Source organism: Dendrobates tinctorius, unplaced genomic scaffold, assembly GCF_039654945.1.
Source record: "Dendrobates tinctorius isolate UK_male_01 unplaced genomic scaffold, ASM3965494v1 ptg000070l, whole genome shotgun sequence".
Classification (NCBI taxonomy): Eukaryota; Metazoa; Chordata; class Amphibia; order Anura; family Dendrobatidae; genus Dendrobates; species Dendrobates tinctorius.
In genome coordinates, this window is record NW_027361738.1 from 65,541,113 (window position 1) to 65,555,209 (window position 14,097).

General features: G+C 46.9%; 1 protein-coding gene across 6 annotated transcripts in view; it reads left to right on the forward strand.

The window, feature by feature from the left end:
* ARHGAP21 (Rho GTPase activating protein 21) overlaps positions 1-14,097 on the forward strand; it is a 165,370-nt gene that overhangs the window by 96,600 nt on the left and 54,673 nt on the right. For 4 of the 6 annotated variants that reach the window (XM_073581785.1, XM_073581781.1, XM_073581782.1 and 1 more), the window contains exon 7: positions 13,692-13,721. The exons of the other annotated variants lie outside the window; for them this stretch is intronic. In XM_073581785.1, coding sequence (XP_073437886.1) covers positions 13,692-13,721 — 30 coding nt within the window. The remainder of the gene's footprint in view (positions 1-13,691; positions 13,722-14,097) is intronic. 6 annotated transcript variants of the gene reach the window in all.

Here is a 14,097-nt window from a genome sequence, read left to right on the forward strand (position 1 = left end):
AATGGTGGCAAATCATGTACTAAGGCTGGTTTCACACTTGCGTTTTTTTAGCGCTGCGCTATCGTGCGCATTGCTCCCCTATCTTTAACATGACGGGCGCATGGTATAGCGCTTGTACGCGTTCATGTGCATTTTCGTGCGCTGCGTTTTTTCCAGGTGTGCGCCCAGGTGCGCCAGACGCAACATGTTGCATTTTTCTGTGCGCCCAACTGCTGCCAAAAACGCATGCGCACGGAATGTGCAAAAAAGCAACATTACAGTCTGTGGGATCACGCGCGTGCGCTAGGACATGCGCACGCATGCGTTTAAATCGCATGCATTTTTAGAGTTAACATGGCGACAAACTGGTTAAATCGCATACGCAAAAAAGCCACAAATGCATGCAAAACGCTTAATGTGTTTTTTTTGCATGCGTTTGGAATGCGCACAAGGCGCAGCACAAAAAAAAAACCCAAGTGTAAAAGTAGCCTTAGTTTTATCATTGGCGATCCAAGGGTTTATGCAAGGTAGTGATAACTCTTGGAAGAAAAGATCCAGCTCAGAAGAGTAAAATCGAAAAATTTTTATTCAGATCCTTAAAAACGTGAACAGGCTTATAACACACCCGACCGGTATAGCCAAAGGAAAGGTGGGAGACTGGACGCGTTTCGAACAGCTAGTGTTCTTAGGCTCAGCTGAATAGACGTCTCCGATTATCTTCTTATAGAATGACAGGTTGATGTTGGAAATGTCAGTGGAATATTCTAAAATTTTAGGCTAGGAGCGGAGTTGGCGCTCAGTAACGCGGAGGAGCAACTTTACTGGCGATCACTCTGGTGTGTGACGTTGGTTGCTCTTCTGGTCCCTTCACCTCCTCAGCGGTTTCCTCTTGTTCGTGCAGGTAGATATGATTCCTGTTTTATTTCTTGCTTTTTAATGAAGTCCTGTCCTATGCCAGGGAGTTTCCATTTTCTCGCTACGCTCACGTTTCTCCATATCAAATGAGTCACAATTGGCATTCAGGACTCCAGAATTCTTACGTTTAATATGACATTGTTTCACGTCTAGCACCAGGACCCTCTGTGGTATTGCAGGATTACAAAATCTTTGATGCCCTCTTCCAAAAAAAACCCAGCATCACTCCGCCCTATTGGTTATGTCTGGTATTGCAGATCAGCTCTTTTTGAAGTGCAGGGGGTTGGACCAGATGACCCAGGAGGTCCCTTCCAACTCTACGATTCTATGATTATCTAACCACACATAGAACCTCTTCCCAGACTCTGCCTCTACATTATCTAGGCACAGATGGGACCACCTCCCAGACTCTGCCTCTACATTATCTAGGCACAGATGGGACCACCTCCCAGACTCTGCCTCTACATTATCTAGGCACAGATGGGACCGCCTCCCAGACTCTGCCTCTACATTATCTAGGCACAGATGGGACCGCCTCCCAGACTCTGCCTCTACATTATCTAGGCACAGATGGGACCACCTCCCAGACTCTGCCTCTACATTATCTAGGCACAGATGGGACCACCTCCCAGACTCTGCCTCTACATTATCTAGGCACAGATGGGACCACCTCCCAGACTCTGCCTCTACATTATCTAGGCACAGATGGGACCACCTCCCAGACTCTGCCTCTACATTATCTAGGCACAGATGGGACCACCTCCCAGACTCTGCCTCTACATTATCTAGGCACAGATGGGACCACCTCCCAGACTCTGTATTATCTAGGCACAGATGGGACCACCTCCCAGACTCTGTATTATCTAGGCACAGATGGGACCGCCTCCCAGACTCTGCCTCTACATTATCTAGGCACAGATGGGACCACCTCCCAGACTCTGCCTCTACATTATCTAGGCACAGATGTGACCACCTCCCAGACTCTGCCTCTACATTATCTAGGCACAGATGGGACCACCTCCCAGACTCAGCCTCTACATTATCTAGGCACAGATGGGACCACCTCCCAGACTCTGCCTCTACATTATCTAGGCACAGATGGGACCGCCTCCCAGACTCTGCCTCTACATTATCTAGGCACAGATAGATCAGCCTCCTAGGCTCTCCTTCTATATTATCTAGGCACAGATGGGACTCACTCATTCTCTACTTGTATATTATCTAGGCACAGATGGGTGCACCTCCCAGACTCTGCCTCTACATTATCTAGGCACAGATGGGACCACCTCCCAGACTCTCGCTCTATATTATCTAGGCACAGATATGACCACCTCCCAGACTCTGTATTATCTAGGCACAGATGGGACCACCTCCCAGACTCTGCCTCTACATTATCTAGGCACAGATGGGACCACCTCCCAGACTCTCGCTCTATATTATCTAGGCACAGATATGACCACCTCCCAGACTCTGTATTATCTAGGCACAGATGGGACCACCTCCCAGACTCTGCCTCTACATTATCTAGGCACAGATGGGACCACCTCCCAGACTCTGCCTCTACATTATCTAGGCACAGATGGGACCACCTCCCAGACTCTCGCTCTATATTATCTAGGCACAGATATGACCACCTCCCTGACTCTGTATTATATAGGCACAGATGGGACCGCCTGTTTTGTGTTGAGACTTTAACAACTGCTTTTCATTTATCCATGCAGTCATTTATTCCTTCACATATCCCCGATCAGTGATGGCAGAAGCTACTGAGGATTTTTAGTTTCTGGACTGTGGCATTACATAAAGTTTATAGGTGATGGCTAAGTGAGGTGTTTCGGAGGCCTCTGATACTTCTAGGTTGAGGAATCATTCGTAATTTTACATGAAATGAATTAGCCGATTACTCTTCTCCGGCTGGCGTTGGACACAATCACGTTTTTCTTGTCGGGAGGGAGGGGAGGATTCCTTCGTATCTGCATTCTCGGCTGCTCTTAGTCTGGTACTCGTACAGTCCGCACTGTCCATTGCTGTATGGATGAAGGAGAACAGTAGCCTTGTGTCTAACACAATGGGGCATATTTATCAAACCGCAGCTCCGCAGCCTAAAATAAAATGGCAGAAAATTTGCTGTTTGACCGTCGTCTGATGGCTGATCTGTAGAAAACTTTTTATCTTTTTGTGTTCATCTTTTTAATATGTAGAGAGGACCTTAGAGGGGTGTCCTGGACTTTTTTTTGATAATTTGCCTTAAAGCCACATTAACCCCATATGCTCTCTTGTCTTGCTGCTGGGGTTTATTACAGTGCGTATTAGATGGAATTGTAGTGATAAGTATAGGGCTCCTATGTCGCATCTTATTTTATGTGAAAGGTGGAATTACTAGGGTGACATGTACGTCAGGACGGCAGACTGTCAGTCATTACATGTCTCACACTGGTAACCCCTCCATTCATATAAAATAAGCTCTGTCTGGAGGCAGATTCTCAGAGAGATCTATGTCCGGCCCATAGATTTTAACAGCTCATTTGCATATTAAGAAAAATGTGGATTTTTCTGGAACAAGACACCGGATCTCACATATCAAAGTATCATTTTATTCAGCTTCCTATGAACCTATATGCCCATATAGACAGATTAGGAGGGTTGATCCTACTGACTAATTCCCTTTAAGTACCCTCCTCCACCCAGAGAGTCTCCGTCCCACTCAAAACACCCAATTTTTTGGCAGGGCTACATCATCCCTGTCCCTTTTGGCCCAGGAGTTCTGAAAAGTCTAGGAAATTAGACAATGTTGTGATCGAGAACATCAGGATTTTTATTATTCAACCAAATTAATTTTTTTACATATACAAATATACCAATGGATTATCAAAATATTGGGATTATTGATTGATTGGAAGTTGTTCAGCTACCAACACACCAATCCCATGTGTTAGGGTGGTTTCACATTAGCGTTTCAGGGCGCAGCGACGGCCTGCGCACGGCCGCCGCTAGGCCCCACCCCCTGCCGTGCCTCCTCCGGTAGCTCCGCCTACGGGCACATAACGCTGCATGCGTCCTGCGTCCCCTATCTTTATCACTGGGGACGCAGGCCGTGCGCAGTATGTGTTTGGTGGCGCATGCGTCCTTTTGACGGTGCGCCGAGTGCAACCAAATTGCAACAGGTTGCGTTTGGCGCTGGTCAGCACACCGTCAAAAGGACGCATGCGCCGCCAAACACATACTGCGCACGGCCTGCGTCCCCAGTGATAGATAGGGGACGCATGCAGCGCCCGTAGGCGGAGCTACCGGAGGTGGCGCAGCAGGAGGCGGGGCTTAGCGCCGGCCGTCGCTGCGCCCTGAAGCGCTAATGTGAATCCACCCTAACAGAGTAATGTATCCTCTATAAAGGATTAGTGATGAACGAGCGTGCTAGGATATGGTGTTATCTGTGCAGCGAGTGTGCTAGGATAAGGTGTTATATGTGCATGCTCGTGTCCTAGACGAGTATTTTCGGTGTGCTTGAAAAAATTGCTCAAATCGATGTGGCTGCATGTCTCATGGCTGCAATACATGCAGGGATTGCCTAACAAACAGCCGTGAGCCATGGAGCCATGGGGACGCGATTATTTTTTTCGAGCACCCCGAAAATGTCTTATCTGAGCACGCTTGCTCATCTTAAGATATATTTTAAGCCCCCGTCACACACAGCAAGATCGCAAGTGAGATCACTGCTGACTCACAAGTTTTGTGACGCATCGGCGATCTCAGCAGCGATATCGCTCTGTGTGACGTACCATATATACTCGCGTATAAGCTAACCCCCCCCCCGCCCCAAAAAAAAAAAAAAAAACCTGGGAAAACTTATTGACTCATGTATAAGGCTAGTTTCACACTTGCTTTTTTTTGCAGCGCGTTTTTCCCGCAAAAAAACGCATTGAAAAAACGCATACAAAAGCATACAACTGCTGCGTTTTTTTCAAGCATTTTTATGAGCATGCATGAAAAAAACGCAGCGTTTTTATGCGTTTGTATGCGTTTTTAGTGCGTTTTTACCGCGTTTGCGTTTTTTTCCAACATTAGGTGGCCCCTCACACTAACCCAAACCATGACTTTACTAACCCTAACCCTGACCCTAACCCTGACCCTAACCCTTAACCAAATCATACTTAACCCTAACCCAAACCCTAAACCCTAACTAACCCTGACCCTAACCCTGACCCTAACCCTGACCCTAACCCTGACCCTAACCCTGACCCTAACCCTGACCCTAACCCTGACCCTAACCCTGACCCTAACCCTGACCCTAACCCTTAACAAAACCATACTTAACCCTGACCATAACCCTGACCCTAACCCTTAACAAAACCATACTTAACCCTGACCATAACCCTGACCCTAACCCTAACCCTGACCCTAACCCTAACCCAAACCATACTTAACCCTAATCCTGACCCTAACCCTGACCCTAACCCTTAACAAAACCATACTTAACCCTAACCCTGACCCTAACCCTTAACAAAACCATACTTAACCCTAACCCTGACCCTAACCCTGACCCTAACCCTGACCCTAACCCTAACCCTGACCCTAACCCTTAACCAAACCATACTTAACCCTAATCCTGACCCTAACCCTGACCCTAACCCTTAACAAAACCATACTTAACCCTAACCCTGACCCTAACCCTGACCCTAACCCTGACCCTAACCCTAACCCTGACCCTAACCCTTAACCAAACCATACTTAACCCTAATCCTGACCCTAACCCTGACCCTAACCCTTAACAAAACCATACTTAACCCTGACCCTAACCCTGACCCTAACCCTGACCCTGACCCTAACCCTGACCCTAACCCTTAACCAAACCATACTTAACCCTAATCCTGACCCTAACCCTGACCCTAACCCTTAACAAAACCATACTTAACCCTAACCCTGACCCTAACCCTGACCCTAACCCTGACCCTAACCCTTAACCAAACCATACTTAACCCTAATCCTGACCCTAACCCTGACCCTAATCCTTAACCAAACCATACTTAACCCTAACCCTGACCCAAACCCCAACCCTAACCCTGACCCTAACCCTAACCCTAAACCCCCTTAACTAACCCTAACTCTAACCCAAACCCCTAAATTCCATGGTTAAAAAAAAAAAACGCATATGCAAAAAAACGCATACATGAGCATGCCAGTGCGCACATATGCGCATCCATAGGCTATAATGGCCATTTTTAGCGCAAAACGTGCGCATATGTGCGCATGCGCTTTTTTGCAGGGCCAAAAAATGCAACATGCTGCGTCTGGAAAATACAAACGCACACCCCAAAAAAACGCAGCGCATGAAAATCGCATACATGCGTTTACAAGCGCGCAGGTATGCGCACCCATGTTAAATATAGGGGAAAAAACGCATGCGCACATATGCGTTTTTTTCCAGCGCTAAAAAACGCAAATGTGAAACCAGCCTAAGCCGAGGGTGGTGCTGCACAAGGGTTAATGGTGGTCCAAAAAGATGCTCCATAGATAAATACCCCCCATATGCTGCACAAGGGTTAATGGTGGCCCAAGTAGATGCTCCATACTGGATTCAGGATTCTGACACTCTCTCTCCTGCTGCCATCTCCCGTGGTGACTTACAATTCACCCATTCTCTGAGGCCCACAAACAGACTTGGTGGTGGAGTCGGCATACTCCTGTCCCAACAATCCACTTTCCAGGTCATCTTCCCAGTTCCATCACTCTCATTCCCTTCTTTTGAGGTCCACACCATCAGGCTCTTCCGTCCCCTGTCCCTCAGAGTAGCGGTCATATACCGGCCCCCAGGCTCACCCACCCACTTCCTTGACCACTTCTCAGCCTGGCTGCCGCACTTCATGTCCTCAAAACTACCAAATCTTACCCTGGGAGACTTCAACATCCCCATTAACAGCCTCAATTCCACATCTGCATCCCAGCTTCTATCACTAACCACCTCTCTAGGCCTCTCACAGCTTTCAACCTCTGAGACACACAAGGATGGTAACACCCTTGATCTGGTCTTTGTCCGGCTCTGTTCAGTCTCCTACCTAAATAACTCACTGCTTCCTCTCTGACCACAACATACTCTCCTTCACGCTCACAAATCCTCACCCACCCCAGCTCACTCCTCCCTACCACACAGTCAGAAATCTACATACCGTTAACCCTCAGACACTTTCAGACTCACTACACTCATCACTGTCCCCAATCTCCTCTATCTCCTGTCCTGATCTGGCTCACCCTCAGAAGCTCCAAGCACAGAGTAAAACAGCCCTGGCTCACATTGCAAACTCCATTTCTCCAGCGATGCTCTAGGAGTGCTGAACGCCGATGGAGAAAAACCTGCTGAAAAAAATGGGCTTATATACGGTATATCAGCGACCGGCCCCCCCCCGCCGGGTTTCGCTGATCGTGCTCGAAAGCCCTGGGCATTTTTTTGATTGTTGGTCTCCCGCTGGCCCAGCATGCATCGCTGCGTGTGACAGACGGGAGACCAGCGATCAGCGAGCTGGTAACCAAGGTAAACATCGGGTTTCTAAGTGCCGCGCGCTGCTTAGAAACCCGCTGTTTACGTTGGTTACCAGCTCCCTGCACCAGCACGCTGGTATCTAAGGTACACTGCGGGTAACTAAGCGACGTCGTCGCTGTCCTGATCGCTGGTGAGATCTGCATGTTTTGCAGCTCACCAGCAATCATGTAGTGACGCACCAGCGATCCTGACAAGGTCATATCGTTGACGGGATCGCTGGTGCGTCGCTATGTGTGATGGGGGGGTCCTTACTCTGAGACTAAAGGGATAACTCATCCAGATGACATAAATGCTGCCCCTTACTGATCTCTGGATAAGTTATTGCACAGGTCACCGCCCCTTCATTCTTGCATTCGGGTGGTCTCGGGTCTCTGACCCTGCCATTACCAAGGTCTAGGTTATTTCCAGGAGGTGTTACAGCAGGTACATTTGAATATTCGCTGATGGGGAATACTGCAAATTATTTCATTACTCTTGTGATTTCGGTGGAAAAGTTTGAAGGAGGCGCACTTTTCCTCTACGTACGTCTGTTTGGCGGGAGAAGACGGCGTTGAGCAATTTACTATGACTAGGAAAGTCATTAGAGCGTGCCGGGTCTCGTTTTCTCTAATATTTCTTCAGCTTACATATTGGTCTCGATCTCGAACTAGAAGAGCCAGTGTGTCGTCTCCAAAGGGAAAAGAATAAAATATCCGCTGAGGCATGCTGGAAATCGCCAGTCGCTTACCTTCACATTAGACTGTTTTCTAAGCAATGGCTTGTATTACTACAGCATGATAATTAGATAAAGTCTAATAATCATTTCCTTTCAGTAAGTAATTCTCTGCCTGGCACCAAGTTGACCCACACATTGTGCGAGTGGCCTGCGGATAGCTATATAGATGCATGTAATTAAGTTGCAGTTACGTAGAGCGGTATGTCACACACGGGCTCGATACTTTGAAGGCAAGGCTGAAAGCTAGAGACTAAATGATGTATTAGGCTGCTTTCACACATCCGGTGGTTTTGTTCCGGCGGCGTGCGGTGGAAAGCCGGACCGCCGGATCAGGCCTGCAGCGGTGACACCGGATGCAGATGCGGCGCCTGATCCGGCTTGGAAAGCATTGGGAGCCACACCGGGGACGAGAGAGGCGGCGGTATGCGGGGGGGAGAGAGAGAGATACGCGCGCACGCTGGGCACTTGTGGGTTAAACCTCAGTGTCCGCGCATGCGCTGTAGAAAAGGCCGTTCCAGCGCTGCAAAAAAACGTTGCAGGCAACGTTTTTTGCTGATGCCGGACGGCGCAGGTTGGCCGTTTCCGTCCTAAAACTGAGGCGCCGCGTGTCCTTCTGACACGATGCGGCGATCATTAAATTCTATGTGCCAAAACCGGATCCAATTCCGGATCCGGTTTTCACACTTTTCGCCGCATCGTGCCGGATTCAAAAAGCCGGATGTGTGAAAGCAGCCTTAAAGGTAATCTGTCAGCAGGTTTTTGGCTATGTATGTAATGTGACAGCAAAGTGATGTAGGGACGGACACCCTGATTCCAGCGATGTATCACTTGGTTTTCTGGATTCAGCAGTTGTGATAGAATCATAGTTTTCTCTGCTGAGCTCTGAATGCTGAGCTTTGTATGACCCCGCCCACAGGATTGACTGGCTTCTTTCTGCGTACATGGTGTATAAACTGAAAACTTCTAATCAGTGGTGTGGTCTGGTTGGACTAGGATGCACGAGACACCTGGTCCTGATAGCAGAAAGTAACAGACCAAATACTTTTTTTTTTTTTTGCGTGTGAGAAAATTCATAGATTTCTAAGGTCCGGTGCACTCACACAAATGTTGATCTATGGGGCCATGCACATGTCCGAATACAATCCGCAATTTGGATCACATTCGGCCATGCAAGTCAATAACTCCGTGGAAACCATCTGATTGCACTCTGATAAATTCTGAGTGCAGGTCGATTTCCACAGTCTAAAAGAATGGAGGAGATGGGGCACTTTTTTTTTTCCCCTCAATTTCCTCATCCGAGAGAATCAAATCATACAGTCGCCCTCTGATCAGAATTTGATCAGTGTCATTTGCATAATCGATCCAATTCTATCGGATGAGAGAATCTACAGCAACGCTGAGTTGCCGTTGTCACTGCTGCCGTTCTGCACACGGATTAGCCCTGGGGAATAAAGGAAGGTCAGTGACACATCAGGTGTTGTCCAATAACTCTATAAAAGAGTGATTCCTTTTCTGGAGGACTCGGCGCTACCATGTCTTATTCAAATGGGTAGACAACTTGCACTACCACACTTCTCCTGCAGAGGCCGCTGCAGTGAAAATGCTCAGTTTCCCACAGTGGTGACATTTGATCGCTAGTGATTCTTCTAACAATCAGATTTTTTTTTTTTTTTTTTTTTTTTTTTGTGAACAGTTTCCATTCCTTATCTCGTCCACACCAGGACTTTCTGTCCGTGTATTAGATAATTCTCATGTGATGCTAAAGGCGGCTCCATCAACAATATTCTCATTATTCCCTACACCAGCTCTGGGTGATTTCAGACCATGTATTAGGTTAAAATAACTGATTTTTCACGGTTTCTGTAACCTCACACGCTCCTGTTTTTCTCATTGTCCATTTTGCACAGATAAACATGATATTGTCGGAGGTTTTTCTCGTTAATGCTGCACCAGTGCCGGACGGCGCTATTACAAGGTGATGAACCTTTATATTAAAGTGAACACAGCCCTTAAAGGGGTCCTCTATTTGCAGAGTTGCTGCCATGAGAGTGTAACCCCTTTTAAAGTTTTGAAAATTCTCTCCAAAAGAAAAAATTAAAAAATGTCTGTTCACCGCTCCTCTGCCTCCTGCCCTCCAGGGGCGATGTGCTCCCGAGGATTGTCCGGACCAGCTTCGTGGTCACGCTGCACCGGCCCTGCTGTGCTCCTTTAGATGCTGCACTCAGAGGCAGCCTGGACTCTGCAGTGTCAGAAGAGCACAGACTCCTGCCAGGGAATCTGCTCCGCTTCCTACGCGAAGCTTGTAGGCTCGAAAAGAAAAGAGCTTGCAAGCGCGCACTCAGTATCTATGAAATAATAATGTGCAGAGGTGGCCAGTAACCAAGGCAACAAGCGGTGCGCTATAAAGCTAAAAATCCCACAGTTCTTGAGAGCAGAGAGGATTTTGTTTTTCGCAAAGTTGCTTGTTTTTTGCTGGCATCCTGAAATGTTATCAATTTGAGCTTGAGACAGCGTCTTTAAAAAGATAAGTCTTTTCATCAGTAATTGCACTCGCCAATAAATGATTTTGAGGCATTGTTTCTTAATTTCTGCATTCTGTTATTCCTATTGGAAAAGCGTGACTAAATTGCCAGTTGGGGCCGTGCCCCGAACACTGCCATTGACCATTCGATGCTGACATTGTACAGTGAACCTCTTTGACAAAGGGAATAGGAGCGCCTAGTTGTTGACTTTCGTTGTAGAGCCTCAGGGGCGGGCCGTGAGCCTCAGGGGCGGGCCGTGAGCCTCAGGGGCGGGCTGTGAGCTTCAGGGGCGGGACCAACAGTCTCCTATGTGCCTCTGAGGCTGTTAAGGTGCCAAACATCAACCTGGAAGGGTCTGTTTGTATTTCCCGGCACTTATGGCATCCATTTGCTGCACACGCAGTGGTATGGGGCTCTCATATACCGTAGCTATGTACTAATGCTGTCCAGGCGATACTGAAAAACACTGAATGGAGTCTGAACTCCTCCACATTCTGGTGCAGACATTTCTCATTGATGAGTTCAGGCTGGTGCGTCAGTCATCTGTCGGCATATGTCCGTGTCCTCCTCTGTGACTCTCGGCAGATGAGTAGTTTTACTGTTATGAGTATTCATGTGATGAGCGCACGATTTGTTGTGAGATTAGGGTGCATTTCATCCTCCTCATCCACCGATGTAATGTCTGCCTTCTGTGCCGCCACTATGCCTCTTTTTCTGGAATAACAGAGCTCTAACATTCTGCACCTTTCGAGGAAAAGCAATTTTCTTCACACGTTTAATATGTCCGCTGCCATATTTCCCATTCTTTATATTAAAGACGGCGGTCCGCCTCTGCAAATAACGCTTTCATTCCTTCTGTGCCTTTGTAAAATGAAAAATGAAGCTGCTTTGCAAATAACCTTAATTGGAATCTGTCACCAGATTTTGTCTCCCCAACTTCTGTGATGTGTCACTTACTGGGCTACTCGCTGTAGTTTTGATGAAATCCGTTTTGTCAGCAGGAGATTGTCACTAGAGGACTAGTAAACCTGCTGCCATGTAGTCCTCCATATTCATGAACGCTGTATAATTTCTTCCTGCCCACTGGTTGCTTTCTGTGTGCATAGGCAGAAAGCTGCCAATCAGAGGTGTGGGCGGGATTATACAGCTCTCAGCATTCAGAGCTACAGCCAAGATTTTATCAAAATGACAGAAAGCAAACCCAGTAAGTGTCGCATCGCTGAAATCCGGGTCTCTGCCCAAAGGTATTATATACACTTTTTTTTTTAAGGTTTTTCTGATATTCTAGTTATTTTTCCCAAAGCCCAAAAAACTATTTTTAAAGTGGTCAACAATTTTCTGCTGCCTCCATTTGAACGGAACATCAAGAAAGGGCAGATTCTAACTCTGGGTTGTTCACTGGGCTTCTTGCTGTAGTTTTGATTAAACTATTTACCGTAATAGTTGGCCACTCTACTAGGCCTCTCGTTGATTAGCTTTTGCTTTGTAGTCCTCCATATTTACAGGATGTTTATCCTGCAGTTATTTCTGCCTATGCACAGTGTACATAGAAAGCTGTCAATCAGTGGTATGGGCGGGATTATACAAAGCTCAGCATTGAATGGATTATCAGATTTGCAACCAATTAAAACGGCAAGGAGCCCAGTAAATGACAGTAATGGCATCGGGATCTCTGTCCCTATTTTATTGCTGTCCTCATTTTGGGGAGCATAATCCTGGGGACAAATTCCCATTAGGTCCTGTCTTTCTGGACCCCTGTTCATATGCATCATGCGGACATAATATGTAAGAGGACAGTTTTCTTACTTTGTAACTTCTGATGGGCAAAGCAGACCTATGGATCGTCACAGGGACAGCCCATTGTTGTTCAGTAGTCACTATGTAATACCCTCATTTCCCCTGCGGGAGTGCTGTAGGGAATGTGTAATACCTCATGCTAATAAGAGAAAAGGAAGCACTACCATAACATGCACACTACACCAATTAGTACTTTGTTTATTAATTGGTGTAGTGTGCATGTTATGGTAGTGCTTTCTTTTCTCTTTTTAGCATATATTTTTACTACCAATTTGCTACATCAATAGTGCTCCCTTTTTCTTATATATACATTGTGTAATACCTCATCTCCCCTGTGGGAGTGCTGTGGAGAGTTTGAACACTTGCTGCTTATTCCTCCTGCTGATTGCTGAGCGTCCTGGCAATCGCATACCTTGTAATCGCTTGGTTTTATTGGGTGACCATTTTTTAAACAAAAATGTTGTATACTTGAGGAAGAAGTCTCATTCATCCTGCTTGGGAAGAAAGTCTGTGTACAGCGCTGCAGAGCACGTTGGAGCTATATATGTAATGGATAAATGGGGAGAAATGGCTCTGCCCCATTTTATTGTAAGATGTGTGTGCTGGGACTTGTAGTCCCAGGCCAGAGCTACCCATAGAGCAGACTTTGTATGCATGTGCCACCCACCCAGATAAATGCTTCCCTGTGGATGTGTGCATTGAAGAAATCTCCACGGCGTCTTTCTAATTTTAGCAGGAATGTGGAGAAGGGGCAGCTTGCAGTCAGCTGAGCCCGATGCTCATGATTGCATGGGAAGCCACACTATTTGGGATGCATAATAGAGCGTTGGTTTCGTCATCTATAAGCTGTGGAGAGGGGAGCGAGCGCTAATGGCTGTAGTGCAAGGGAAGGAAGGATCTGTATCCCGCCAGCCAGGCTACCTACATGTTGCAGAAGACATGTCCACGAGCAGCGCACAGGCTCTGCCATCCTCCTCCTCCTCCTCTTTCCAGCAGAGGAGCCGTCCATGCAGTGACATATGCGTGTGCGAGCCCCTGCAGCCCTAGGAGGAAATGGGAATGAATCTGCTCCACCGCCTCGTCCGTTCATTTTGGTACCTTCCACAGAATTCAGCGTAGCTTGTATTTTTAGCTCGGCATCAATACGACAGCGTAATTCGGCCTTTTACACCAATAAGCGGCTTTTTCTTTTTTCTTTTTTTTTTCTTACTATGCTTTATTTCCTGCCCAGCTGCAGTTTCCAAAGGAGATCACAGCTCTGGTAAGATGCACAGAAGCCATGTCTCTTTCTATGGAATGTTTAATTTTTCATTTAATATGTCTGACATCCTTGCTCGTTAACACCGGAACTGGTTATATTCCTGCAGTGCTTCACGTCCGTGTCTTGTAAATGTGGAATTTGCATGTGATGCCTTTTTTATATTGCATTATTCCATTATTTTTATATTTCATTATTTATATATTTTTTTTTTTGCATTTTTGTGCAACATTGTGAACGCTGCCGGGGGGAGGTTAAAGCCTCGCCCTGGGATCACTAGTTTGTGCCGTGTTTACGGGTGCACACGTTGGCTTTATAAACCTCCCCGTATGCACGGAAGGGGCGAGCAGGCTGGGCTCTTCCTCGGGAGGAGGCATGT